The following is a 14587-nucleotide window of genomic DNA, read 5'->3' as shown; positions in this document are numbered from 1 at the left end:
TCAGTATCAGGGATGTATTCCCTCCCATGGAGCGGGTCTCCAGTCCAATTAGAGGGCAGTTGGTTTCTACCATGATAGACGTGCCACTATTGCACCTGTTGGCTCATTTGGCCTGGCTGGCCAAATATAAGGCTTGCAGTGTCCACTGTTGAGTATCTTCACTGGTGATCTCACACATTATATTTAAATGTCATTATTTTATGTATTAGAAGGAGAGAGAGAGAGAACCACTGCAAACGAACTCCAGACACATGTGCATGCACCACTTTGCACATCTAACTTTATGTGGTGAGGTAGTTTGAATTTATGTCCCCCAATAGACTCAAATGTTTCTTTAAATTTTTTTTTTATCTATGAGAGAGATATTGAGAGAGAGAAAGAGAGAGAGAGAGAGAGAGAATGAGCCACTACAAATAAACTCCAGATGCATCTGGCTAACATGGGTTCTGGGCAGTAGATCCTAGGTCTGTAGGCCTTGCAAGCAGGTGCCTTAACAACTAAGCCTCTCTCCAGCCCATGTTTTTTTTAAATTAATTTTTTGTTGGTGGTGGTGTTTTTCGAGGTAGGGTTTCACTCTAGCTCAGGCTGACCTGGAATTCACTATGAAGTCTTAGGGTGGCCTTGAACTCATGACAATCCTCCTACCTCTGCCTCCCGAGTGCTGGGATTAAAGGTGTGTGCCACCATGCCTGGCTCCTTTTTTATTTTTATTTTATTTTAATTTTTGGCTACTTTTAAAATGATTTGTTTTTATTTATTTCAGATAGAAAGAGGCAGAGATAGGATGGGTGTGCCAGAGCCTTCAGCTGCTGCAAATGAACTCCAGATGCATGCAGGTGGGTTCTGGGGAAATGAACCTATGTCCTTTGGCTTTGCAGGCAAGTGTCTTAACTGTTAAGCCATCTCTTTTTTTTTTATATTAATATGTAATATATTAATACATTACTGTATGGGTGTAAACATAAGTATTTAGAAGGCAATTTGGTGGGTATAACATGTACATTTAGTCAGACAACAGTAGTAGTTTCCCCTGGTTATGAGACAAAGAACCTGACAGTATGAAATCCGCAACAGAAGGACTGAATGGCTAAGGACTGTCCTTGTGGGGTCTACGCATGCTGCAGGCGTCTATCAAAGTCAGGTGGGACCTGAAAAAGGAACATGGAACAAGGTGTTGGTCTGGTTTCTAAGCATGTTAAGCCATCTCTTTAGCCTTCAAATGTTTTATTAAAGCTTGTAACTTGAATGTCTAGCCATCTGGCTGGAAGAGGTAGACTGTAGGTGGGTCCTTGGGTCCAGCCCTAAGGTGTGTTTGGGGACAGATCTAAATTCTAGCCTGAAGTATGCAAAATGCCTGGATTCCCTGTTTGACTACCAGTGTTTGGTTTTTCTTGTTGTTGTTATTTTGGTCTTGCTTTTAGTGGTGCTGGTGGTAGTTTTTCTCTTTGTGGATCTGTGAAAGGGGGCCATTTTCTTCTGCCATTATAGAACTTCCCATGGATCTGTATGCCTGAAATAAACCCCTATCATAAACTGTTTGGTTTAGAGGTTCATCCCAGCAGGATGGAACTGACTATGACATACATTAGTACCAGGAGTGGGGTGTTGCTGCATGATGAATCTGACCATGTGGATTTTTGGAACTTTTGTACTGTGGTAATTGGACATAATTTGGTACTTGAAACTGAAGACATCTTCCAGAATGGTAAGTCAAGTTTTATAGACTATCTGCTGAGAGTTTGAAAATGATAAGTGCAGAGATTGTGTTGGCTTTGGAGCTTTCAAAGAGCAAAGAAAGACTGACAAGAACTTTATTTGTACTAGGCTACTGACATAAGGGTTGGCTGCATAGTGCTGCCCATGCTGAGAGAGTTTGATCAAGGTTTAATTTGTACTGTACTTATGTGCTTGGCCAAAGGTATGGAACTGAGAGATATAAGATTTATAACTGGAGAGACTCATATAAGTTTAAAATTTATAGGCACAGAAACTGGATTTAGGTTACTGAAGCTACTATTGTCAAACACATTAGCAATCTTTTTTTTCAAAAAATTTTTTTTTCTTTTCTTTTTTTTTTTGGATTTAACAGAGGGCTGGAGAGATGGCTTAGTGGTTAAGCGCTTGCCTGTGAAGCCTAAGGACCCCAGTTGAGGCTTGATTCCCCCAAGACCCACGTTAGCCCAATGACAAGGGGGCACACGTGTCTGGAGTTCGTTTGCGGTGGCTGGAGGCCCTGGCACGGCCCATTCTCTCTCTCTCTCTCTCTCTCTCTCTCTCTCTCTCTGCCTCTTTCTCTGTCTGTCACTTTCAAATAAATAAATAAACATAAAACAAAAAATTTAAAAAAAAAATAGAAAAAAAGGGCTGGAGAGATGGCTTAGCAGTTAAGGGGCCTTGCTTGCAAGGCCAAAAGACTCATATTTGACTCTCCAGATCCCACATAAGCCAGATGCACAAGGTGGCACATGTGCACAGTTGTGCATGCGCACAAGGTAGTGAATGCATCTGGAGTTTGATTGCAGTGGTTGAAGGCCCTAGCATGCAAATTCTCTCTCTCTCTCTCATTAAAAAAAAGGGGGAGGCTGGAGGGATGGCTTAGTGGCTAAGGCATTTGCCTGCAAAGCCAAAGGGCCCAGGTTCTATTCCCCAGGACCCACGTTATCCAGATGTACAAGGTGGCACATGTGTTTGTAGTTCGTTTGCAGTAGCTGGAGGTCCGGGTATACCCATTCTCTCTCTCTCTCCCCCGTCAAGTAAATAATAATAATAATAACAATAATAAAGCCAGACGTGGTGGCACACGCCTTTAATCCTAGCACTCGGGAGGCAGAGGTAGGAGGATCACTGTGAGTTCAAAGCCACCCTGAGACTACTGAGTGAATTCCAGGTCAGCCTGGGCTAGAGCGAGACCCTACCTCAAAAAATCAAAAACAAAAAAGAAGAACAAGAAAGTCTGCTAGGCTGGGCATGGTGATACATGAGTTTCAGGCAGAGACACTGTCTCGAAGAAAAAGATAGACAGCACTTGAGGAACAGTATATGAGGTTGTCTTCTCACCTCACAAGCAAATGCAAACATAAACACACATGCACATGTGTGTGCCCACACATACAAAAGTGTGTTAAATCCAATCAGAGAGCAGTTACCTCTGTAACCACCATACTACTATGCACCAGAGAGCATGTCTTGCCAGGAGGATGAGCCCTGTAGAAAGCAGGATTCATTGGCAGGTGATGATGTTGATGGCTTGTCTCTGTCATGCCTACCACCTTCTGGCCCTGTGAAAGCTAACCAGCAGGGAAGAAGCTTCTGCCTCAGCAACAACTTGACTTCTTTGTGTCCTGTAGCCAGTAGGTATGGTGTCATTCTTCCCTCATTTTTTTTTCCCCCCCGAGGTAGGTTCTTGCTCTAATCCAGGCTGACCTGGAATTAACTATGTAGGCTCAGGCTGGACTTGAACTCATAGAGATCCTCCTACCTTAGCTTCCAGGAGCTGGGATTAAAGGCATAAAGGCATGCACCACCACCTCTAGCTGCTGCTGCTGCTGCTGCTGCTGCTGCTGCTGCTTCTCCTCCTCCTCCTGCTCCTCTTCCTCCTCCTTCTTCTTCTTTTTGTTGAGTCAGGATCTTATATAGCTCAGGCTGGCACTGAATTCAAAGATGGCCTTGAACTCATGATCCTTCTCCTACCTCCTGAGTGCTGGGATGTCACTATCCCCAATTCATGTTAAGGTTCTTTTTTTTTCAAGGTAGAATGTTGCTGTAGCCCAGGCCGACCTGGAATTCACTATGTACTCTCAGGCTAGCCTTGAACTCACAATGATCCTCCTACCTGCAACCCCCACTCCCCCCTTCAAGTGCTGGGATTAAAGACATGCACCACCATGCCTGGCATGGTTCTCTCTCTCTCTCTTTTTTTTTTTTAAATTTTATTTGCAAGGATTGAGAGAGAGAGAGGCGACAGAGGGATAATGAGTGTGCCAGGGCCTCTAGCCACTGAAAATGAACTCCAGATGCATGCGCTACCCTGTGCATCTGGCTTACATGGGTATTGGGGAATCGCACCTGGGTTCTTTGGCTCCACAGGCAAGCGCCTTATATGCTAAGCCATCTCTCCAGCCCCTGGCACAGTTCTTAAATGTCTTTTGTTCTGGAATAATCTCTCTATTATCCACTATCCCATCTTTCCCAGTCCTTTTTGCTCTATTTCATACCATTGATTTCTTGCAGAGATATGTTTGACTATTTCCCCTAAGCTGATATATACATTGACTGATTCCTAGGTATAAAAAATACTTATAAGCCGGGTGTGGTGGCACATGCCTTTAATCCCAGTGCTTGGGAGCCAGAGGTAGGAGAATTGCTGTGAGTTCAAGGCCACCCTGAGACTACATAGTGAATTCCAGATCAGCCTGGGCTAAAGTGAGGCCCTACCTTAGAAAACCAAAAAAAAAAAATAAATAAATAAATACTCTCTTTCTAGCTCTCTCTAAAATAAATAAAATTTAAAAAAAGTTAAAGGGCTGGAAAGATGGCTTAGCAATTAAGGTGTTTGCCTATGAAGCCAAAGGACTCAGGTTCAATTCTCCAGGACCCATGTAAGCCTGATGCACAAGGTGGCGCTTGTGTCTGGAGTTCGTTTACAGTGCCTGAAGGCCCTAGCACACCCATTCTCTCTATCTCACTCTCTCCCTATTTCTATATCTCTCTCACATAAAATGAAATAAAAAATTTAAAACAATAAAGAATACTAATAAACATTTATATCCTATGCAGAAATGTTGTGGTATTTCTGAGCGGATTTTACCATATGACATGTGAATCTGCTCAGCTTTTATGTCCCTGACTTCTACAATATGAAGAAATAAAAGCACAGTAGGAAGGCAAAAATGTGTCAAGTGAAGTGGCCCACAACAGGTATCTACCCAGGAAATGAAGATGAAAGGGAGGAAGGAACTGTACCATTATCCATTGCAGAGGAAGAGGTGTGGAGTCAGGCACACAGCATGCACTTCACACAGACAAGACAGGCCTCTGCCCAGCAGCCCATTGTCTTTATAACCACCCCGCACCCACACCAGCATTCTCCTTGTCCCCTCCTTGACTGGGATGACTTTCCAGTTTTGGGGACCTTGATGAGTGGGGTGGAGGGATCTGTCGACTGGCACCTGCAAAGCTTGATTCCTTAATGGGACCCATCAAGCTGTCTCTTTTGAGTTTGGGTACTTTGTGTTAGCCTCTGAAAACCAGATGCAGTTCCGACAAAGTGGCGTATCAAGTACTGGGCAGCTGCCCAACATGGCTCTTTTGGAAGATCAGCTGCCTCCTTCTGATTGTCTGCTGGGTGAGGACACATCCTCATTCTCTCCTTAACTCTTCCTACCACCCCCATGGCTCTCCCCTATCTTTTCCCTGGCCCATTGTCACCCCACTAGCCCAGGCCACTCCCTTGGACCCTCAGGACTCTCCAACTGCCTGCTAACACGTCTGCCATGTCTCCCACATTTTCATCGTGCCCTGCTTCTGAATCTTTCTCTGCAGCAATGTCTAAAAATGTAAAGATCGTTCTCATTTTTTTCTCTCACCCTTGTTTTTAAGTTTTGTTTTTGTTTTTGCAAGGTAAGGGTCTCAGTCTAGCCCAGGCTGACCTGGAACTCACTCTGCAATCCCAGGGTAGCCTTGAACACACAGCTTCCCGAGTGCTGGGATTAAAGGTGTACACCACCACGCCTAGTTCTTAATTTTTTTTTTTTTATTTTTGCAAGGAGAGAGAGAGTGTGTGAATGAGAGAGAATGGACACACCAGGGCCTCCTGCCACTGCATATGAACTCCAGATGCATGCACCACTTTGTGCATCTGGCTTTATGTGGGTCCTGGGGAATCAAATCCAGGTTGTTAGGTTTTACAAGCAAGCACTTCAACCCTTGAGCCAACTCTCCAGCGCCCTTCTCTCCTTTCTTGACATAAGTCTGGGTGTGTAGCCCAGGCTGGCCTCAAGCTCCCCATCTTCCTGCCTTAGCCCGGCTAATAACTTTTTTTTTTTTTTTTTTGTCAAGGTAAGGTCTTGCTCTATCCCAGGCTGACCTGGAATTTACTATGTAGTCTCAGGGTAACCTCGAACTCACAGTGATCCATCTTCCTCTGCCTCCTGAGTGCTGGGATGAGAGGCGTGCGCCACCACACCAAGCTATGTTAATAACTTTTTCTGGAGACCTAAATAAATGATTACTCACCACAGACACATACCAATGGTAGACCAAAGGTAGGATTCCACCCAAGTCTAGCTTGGAACAAGTCTATTGGCTGGCTTATAGAAACATGGGTAAGGGATTGCTTTAGTGCTCGTCTCCCCCCTCCCCCACCCCACCAACAAAAGGTCGTACCCCAGCCTGGCTTTCCCATAGCTGCACAGCTAGAGGCTCTCCCTCCAGTTAACCCTGTATCCTCTGTACATTCTAATACTCCCCGCCCCCTCCTATGAGGGGCTGTCAACAGGCTGCTTGTGGAGGGTCCTGTGGGAAGTCAGAGCCGCTCTGATCAGCGTGGCTGTCTTGGAGGGCAGCATTCAGAAACCCGCAGGCAGAGCAGGCAAGGCCCCAGAGCCCCCCTCCTTCCCCTGGGAGAACCATCCCATTAGCTCTCTGGAGGACAAAGGGTCTAGCCTCATCTAGCATGCCCGGCATGCCATGAACAACTGCTGGATGACTGAAAAAGTGATACTTGAAGACGTCACGCTGTTGGGCATGGTGGCTCACCCCGGTAATCTCAGCACTGGGAAGGCTGAGGTGAGAGAAGTGCTGTGAGTGCAAGGCCGGCCTGGGCTACAGAGAGAGATGAGATCCTGTCATAGAAAAGCCAGAACTAAAGCAAGCCAACCAAACAAGAGGCAGCATGTCTTCTGTGCTCCAGGCTGCGAAGCTGAGGCCTCAGTTTCCTCTCCTTGCATAGGGTTTCCAGATCCCTCCCTGTGTGGGTCTTCCGCAGGATGCCGTATGAATGAGACTTGGCTCGTCCAGGTTCTGGACAAGGCATAAATGCAGGCTGTCGATGCAAAAGACACAGTGTCACCTCAAAGGGGATAAGAGAGTTGATTCTGGAACCAAATATGAGTGACCATGGCCCAGAAAAATAGATTAGGGCTACTCTAACTCCATGTTCCAACGTGCTAACAACTTCATGAAAGTCCTATAGTTTATAAATCAAGGCACTTTTCTTTTTTTTTGTGTGTGTTTTTTTTTTCTCAATTTTTATTAACATTTTCCATGATTATAAAAAATATCCCATGGCAATACCCTCCTGCCCCCCCTACACTTTTCAAATATACTGGCTGACCATCAGGTAGGCAGGTTACAGCAAAGCCGGCGGCAGGAGTTGGGGGGCTTGGAGAAATCCCCACCATAGGCTTCAGCGGGTATCTGATGACATCCTTAGCCCTTGGGTTGGTGGAAGCTGGGAGTCTGCTAGTACATTCCAGAAAGGTCACACCTGATCAATGGATATAGTCATGCGGAAGTTAGGTCAGCCACGGAGGTGGGCAATAAATGGCTATTAAGGGGCTAAAGGTAGCATAAGGTAATTTGGCTCTGACTTGCAACATTCCATCTCTCTGTGGTCACAGGAGTTTTACCAGCCCACTGGGCCTTGCTGGAAGTAGGCACAGCACGTGCAGCCCGCTTTTCTTGGAACTTAGTTCACAAGGCATATAACGGTACCCCAGTTCCTGCTGTGTTGGCTCCTGCAGTGTGGTCTCCACCGACTTTGGCTTCACTACCTAGCCAACATGCAAGTGGGTGCAGCCCCTTCTGCAGGCTGAGGCAGGCAGCCTTGCATGTGCAGCTCCCAAGGCAGCCAGCCTGGGTCCCTGAGCATTCTCTACTTGCAAAGAACTGAAATAACTTCCGGCTGTATTTTTTTAATTTCCTTCACAGACTTCATAGTGTATTCTTTTTTGTTTCATTCAATTCATTTTAAAGAATATTTATTTACTTACGTATTTGAGAGAGCAAGAGAAGTAAAGTGGAAAAGAGATGTAAAGAGAAAAAGAGAGAGAGAGAGAAAGGGCACGCCAAGGCCTCCTGCCACTGCAAATGAATTCCATATGTATGTGCCACTTTGTGTACCTGGCTTTACGTGGGTACTGAGGAATAGAACCTGGGTAGTCAGGCTTCGCAAGCAAGTGCTTTAACCACTGTGATATCTCTCCTGCTCCTCAATTCATTTTTTTTCCTTTTTTTTTTTTTTTGGTGTTGTTCAAGATAGGGTCTCACTCTAGCCCAGTCTGACCTAGAATTCACTCTGTACTCTTAGGCTGGTCTCAAACTTACAATGATCCTCCTACCTTAGCCTCCAGAATGCTGGGATTCAAGGTATGTGCCTGGCTTTAAATCTGCTTTTTTAAAAAAATTATTTATTTATTTGAGAGTGACAGACAGAGAGAAAGACACAGAGAGAAAGAGAGAATGGACGCGCCATGGCTTCCAGCCAGGGCCAGGGCTTCCAGCCACTGCAAACGAACTCCAGATGCGTGCGCCCCCTTGTGCATCTGGCTAACATGGGTCCTGGGGAATCAAGCCTCGAACCGGGGTCCTTAGGCTTCACAGGCAAGCGCTTAACCGCTAAGCCATCTCTCCAGCCCCATTTTTCTGTTTGTTTGTTTTTGTTTTTCGAGGTAGGGTTTCACTCTAGCCCAGGCTGACCTGGAGTTCACTATGTAGTCTCAGGGTGGCCTTGAACTCACAGCAATCCTCCTACCTCTGCCTCACAAATGCTGGGATTAAAGGCATTTGCCACCATACCCAGCAAAATCTGCTTTCTTTTCTTTCTCTTTTTCTTTTTCTTTTTTTTTTTTTTTTTGAGGTAGGGTTTCTCTCTAGCCCAGGCTGACCTGGAGTTCACTATGTAGTATCAGGGTGGCCTCGAACTCACAGCAATCGTCCTACCTCTGCCTACCAAGTGCTGGGATTAAAGGAATGGGCCACCATATCCAGAAAAATCTGTTCTTTATAAGGCCAACTGATAGCACCTTGTGTGTATATACCACTTTTTTAAAGTTGTTTTTCTCAATTTTTTTTGTTGTTTTTTTCGAGGTAGGGTCTCACTCTAGCCAGGCTGACCTGGAATTCACTATGTAGTCTCAGGGTGGCCTCAAACTCATGGTGATCCCCCTACCTCTGCCTCCCTAGTGCTGAGATTAAAGGCATGTTCCACCATGCCTGGCTCAAATTTTTATTTATTTATTAGAGATAGAGGGGTGGGGGAGGATGGGCAATGTGAACACCAGGGCCTGTAGTTACTGCAAATGAACTCCACATGCATACACTACCATGTGTGTGTGGTTTATGTGGGTTCTGGGGAATGGAACCTTGGTCCTTAGGCTTCATAGGCAAGTACCTTAACCGCGAAGCCATCTCCCCAGCCCAATATAACCATGTTTTGATTGTCTCCATTCATCCGTCATTGGTCACTTGGGTTGTTTTCACCTTTTGGCTGTTACAAATAAAGTGCCTAGGAAATTGGTAGACATTTACATCTGTTTGAGTCTTTGTTCTTTATTCTTTTGGAATTGAAATTCTGTACTTAATTCAATGTCAAATTCTGCTGGACTATGCTTTGATGGAACTGCTGCCAAGGAGCTTCTCAGAATCCATTTTTGAGACTTTCCCAGCTCTTTTATTTATTTATTTATTTTGTTTTTTGAGGTGGGGTCTCACTCTAACTCAGGCTGACCTGGTATTCACCCTGTAGTCTCAGGGTGGCCTCGAACTCACGGCGATCCTCCTGTCTCTGCCTCCCGAGTGCTGGACAGCTCATTATTTTTAAATTTTTTTCTTTTTATTTATTTGAGAGAGAGAGAGAATGGGCGTGCCAGGGCTTTCCGCTGTTGCAATTGAATTCCAGATGTGTGCGCCCCTTTGCTCACATGTGCAATATTGCATGCTTGTGTCACTGTGGGTCTTACGTGGGACCTGGAGATTGTGAAAATAGTGAGGCCAGGGAGATGGCACAGTGGTTAAAATCTCTTGCTTGCAAAGCCTGTCAGCCTGGGTTCAATGCCCTGGTACCTACATAAAGCCAGATGCACAAAGTGTTGCACGCATCAGGAGTTGGTTTGCAGTGGCAAGAAGTTCTGATGCACCTCCCTCCACACTTATGCACACGTGCATGCAAATAAATAAGAATTTCTGTTTTTTTGAGGTAGGATCTCACAGTCCAGGTTGACCTGGAATTCACTATGTAGTCTCAGCTGCCCTCAAACTCATAGCAATTCTCTCACCCCTGCCTTCCAAGTGCTAGGACTAAAGGCATGTACCACCATGCCCAGCTCAAAATCTCTTAAAGTGAAAACACAAATCCTAGAGTAGAAGATACGTGTAGTACATTTATCTGACAGTGAATTCATATTGAGGTGATATAAGGAACTTATAAGAATCAATAAGAAAAGGATAGGCCGGGCGTGGTGGCGCACGCCTTTAATCCCAGCACTCGGGAGGCAGAGATAGGAGGATCACTGTGAGTTCAAGGCCACCCTGAGACTACATAGTGAATTCCAGGTCAGCCTGGACTAAAGTGAGACCCTACCTCAAAAAACCAAAAAAAAAAAAAAAAAAAGAAAGAAAGAAAAGGATAGATGTGCTGGCTACCCAAATGTGTTGACTTTGTAGAAACTCAGCAAGTTATGTACACTTATGGTGTACTTTTCTGTATGCATATGTTTTTATTTTTGTGTTTTTCGAGGTAGGGTCTCACTGTAGTTCAGGCTGACCTGGAATTCACTCTATAGTCTCAGGGTGGCCTTGAACTCATGGTGATCCTCCTACCTCTGCCTCCCAAGTGCTGGGATTAAAGGCATGTGCCACCACACCAGGCTTATGCATATTTTATCTAAAAAGAAAAACTGAGGGGCTGGAGAGATGGCTCAGTGGTTAAGGCACTTGCCTGTGAAGCCTAAGGACTCTCTAGATCCTTTGTTAGCCACACACACACAAAGGTGAGGCAAGTGCAAGGTCGCACATGCTCACTAGGTGGCACAAGCATCTAGAGTTCAATTGCAGTGGCTGAGGCCTTTGCCTGCCAATTCTCCATCTTTCTCTCTCTCTAAAAAAAGTTTTTAAAAAATTGAGGCTTGGGAGATAGCTCAGCCAAAAAGTACTTCTACTTGCAGCATGAATGAAATTTTGAGTCCAATCCCTGGCACCTACGTGAAATTCCAGGCATGGTAGTAAGTGCCTGTAATCCCAGTGCAGGAGCAGTAGACAGAGGAGGGCCCCTGGAATTTGATGGATAGCTAGTCTGGATAAACTGGTGAGTTTCAGGCCAATCAGAAACTGTCTCACGGTAGAGAGTGTTCCACCATGCCCAGCTCTAATTAACTCTTTTTTTTTTTTTAAGGTTCTTTATGAGGAATTTATAAGGTTCCTTTAAAAGGAAATAAAATGCATGGCTATTCACCTTTTATTGTTACATAGTTTACTGATAGAAGAAAAGGTTTACACTAGTTTTTAGGATTCTAAATCTTGGATTACTTTTTTTCCCTTCAGTGTGGTCCTTCAGCATCTATTAATGCTTGGTGGCTGCCTCCAGTAAGTCTTCACTGTGGTCCTTGAGTGTCCATTAATGCTTGGTGGCTGCCTCCAGTAAGTCTTCACTGTGGTCCTGGAGTGTCCATTAATGATTGGTGGTTGCCTCCAGTAAGTCTTTTGCTTCATTTATTTTGGTTGCTAAGTAAGGAGATCCTCCTTTATCTGGATGATTTAAAATCATAATTCTCCTATGGGCTGTTCGAATTTTGGTCTTGCCAGCAGATGGGCTTACACCTAAGATAAGACTAGCTTCTCGCCTCCTCATTTTCTGTTCAAATCCTCCTTTATAGTAGGATGAAAGGCTAGGAGACGACATCTTTCTTGCTGTTTCTGTTATTACTTGTTCTAAAGCTTTCCAGATCTGAAATGCATAGCGCCCTGCAAATGCAAAAGCTGCAATACCTAGTCCTACAGTTATCAACCTTCTTGCCGCTCGGTGGTCCACATCGGTGTCGGGCCACTGGGCTGAGGGAGGCAGGTATTCAGCGTATTGCAGACCCTCGCTGGAGGAAGCCAGGCCCCCGTGGGCCGCCATGGCGATGCGGACTCACAGGATGCCCGGCTCCGTCCCTAATTAACTCTTTTTAAGACCTTGCTATCACAAGCTGGAGCTGAGCTGAAGGCCTCCTCCATGTAGACCAGCAGACAGAAAGCTGGAAAAAGCTATGTTGCATGCAGCCCTATGGGAAAAGAGAAGTCATCAGTGGTGATACACAACACAGGACACTGAAAGCCTTCAGTTTGGCCAGCCAGGTCAAATGAGCCAATGGGTGTATTAGTGGCATGTTTGTTATGGGGAAAACCCACTGCTCTCTAATTGGACTAGAGGCCCATTCCACACGCCTGATTCTGAAAACCTAGTCAAAAGCCTATGGCAGGGCAGGTCAATGAGCCCTAAGAGTGTAATGCCTGCTGGTGTCTAGCTAAATGTATATAGTATGCTCACCAAACTGCCCTGCAAGCACTTTTTAAAAAATATTCATACCAATATATTAATACTGCCTTCACTTGGTTAGAGAAGCTTCTCTTTTCAGATGGCGGTGACCACTGGGATGACTCAGAAAACACCATAGTACTGAGAAGAAGTGAAAGAGGAGTGTTCAGCATGGAGCCATTTCTATCACACCTTCCAAGGCTCAGGGTCCATTGCAGAAGAGGTGGCGAAAAGAATGTAAGAGCCAAAGAAAGGGTAGGACTACTTACAATGCAATCTTCCAGATACAAAATGACCTGGATATCCATGACCTCACAGTGCCTGGCACTATGTACACAAGACCATCATAAGAGGAGGGAAAGATGATGACATCAAAATAAAAGAGAGATAATTGAGAGGGGGAGAGGATATGATTGAGAATAGATTTGTGAAGGGGAAAGTGGGGGAGGGGAAGGAATTACCATGGTTTATTGTCTATAATTATGAAAGTTGCCAATTTAAAAAAATGTGCCACTGATTGCAGGTCAATAAAGTGACTAGAAATAGTAATAATAATAAAAGACTTTGCTACCAATTGCCTTTTGAATGCCTCATGTATGACTTGGATCCCTTGATCCAGATGCTCAAAAAACATTTTTAAGGCTGGAGAGATGACTCAGCAGTTAAGGGGTTTGCCTGCAAAGCCTAACAACCCTGGTTTGATTCCCCAGTACCCACATAAAGCCAGATGTACCAGATGGTGCATGTATCTGGAGTTCATCTGCAGGGGCTGGAGACCCTGGTGTGTCCATTCTCTCTTTCTCTTTCTCTGTTTATATCTCTTTTCTTTTTTTTTTCTCAATTTTTATTAACATTTTCCATGATTATAAAAACTATCCCATGGGTAATACCTTCCCTCCCCCCCCCCTTTCCCCTTTGAAATTCCATTCTCCATCATATCCCCTCCCCATCTCAATCATTGTACTTACATATATGCAATATCAACCTATTAAGTACCATCCTCCCTTCCTTTCTCTTCCCTTTATATCTCCTTTTTAACTTACTGACCTCTGCTACTAAGTATTTTCCTTCTCACACAGAAGACCAATCATCTGTAGCTAGGATCCACATATGAGGGAGAACATGTGGCACTTGGCTTTCTGGGCCTGGGTTACCTCGCTTAGTATAATCCTTTCCAGATCCATCTATTTTTCTGCAAATTTCATAGCTTCATTTTTCTTTACCACTGAGTAGAACTCCATTGTTTAAATGTGCCACATCTTCATTATCCACTCATCAGTTGAGGGACATTTAGGATGGTTCCATTTCCCAGCTATTATAAATTGAGCAGCAATAAACATGGTTGAGCACGTACTTCTAAGGAAATGAGATGAGTCCTTAGGATATATGCCTAGGACTCTTAGGATATATGCCTCTTTCTGTCTCTCTCTACTTGAATACACACACACACACACACACATGTTTAAAATAAAAGACAGCTTTAGAACTGAGTATCTTGGGGATTTTCTATTTTATGGACTTCCTCTTGCTATCTCTTGGGGCAAAGTTCTGCTTTCCTTTCTTCTGTTAAACTCTAGGCTTTTCCATTTCTGGAACCACCTCTTATACAGAAGCTTTGTCTTTCTTCCTTCTCTTAAGTTCTATCCATAATCTAATAAAATCTCTCTATACTTATACAAAGGGGCTGGGGCTGGAGAGATGGATTAGCAGTTAAGACTCTTGCCTGCAAAGCCAAAGAACCCAGATTTGATTCCCTAGGACCCACGTAAGCTAGATGCACAAGGGGTGCACGCATTTGGAGTTCGTTTACAATAGCTGAAGGCCTTGGTGTGGCTATTCTCTCCTCCATCTCTCTCTGCTTAAATAAATAAATATATATTTAAAATATTTTTAATTAATTAATTTATTTATTTGACAGAGAAAGAGAGAGAATGAGCACCACCATGGCCTCCAGCCACTGCAAACGAACATCAGACATGTGCGCCCCCTTGTGCATCTGGCTAACGTGGGTCCTGGGGAATCGAACCTAGGTCCTCTAGCTTTGCAGGCAAATGTCTTAACCGCTAAGCCATC

The 14587-nt window shown here is 44.6% G+C and overlaps 1 protein-coding gene across 1 annotated transcript; it reads right to left on the bottom strand.

Annotated features, from left to right (window-relative positions):
• Positions 1-11581: 11581 nt before the first annotated feature.
• Positions 11582-12115, bottom strand: LOC101609108 (dnaJ homolog subfamily C member 15-like). The gene has a single exon (XM_045159720.1). It carries the CDS (start codon positions 12113-12115, stop codon positions 11666-11668), a length of 450 nt encoding a protein of 149 aa, XP_045015655.1. The 3' UTR covers positions 11582-11665.
• Positions 12116-14587: the final 2472 nt, after the last annotated feature.

This window comes from Jaculus jaculus, chromosome 9 (assembly GCF_020740685.1).
Source record: "Jaculus jaculus isolate mJacJac1 chromosome 9, mJacJac1.mat.Y.cur, whole genome shotgun sequence".
NCBI lineage: Eukaryota > Metazoa > Chordata > Mammalia > Rodentia > Dipodidae > Jaculus > Jaculus jaculus.
Note: the sequence above shows the minus strand (reverse complement) of the source record. Positions and strands in the feature narration are given on the sequence as shown.

Coding starts and splice junctions, on each gene's coding strand:
- LOC101609108 (XM_045159720.1), bottom strand. CDS start 12,115: ATGGCGGCCCACGGGGGCCTGGCTTCCTCCAGCGAGGGTCTGCAATAC.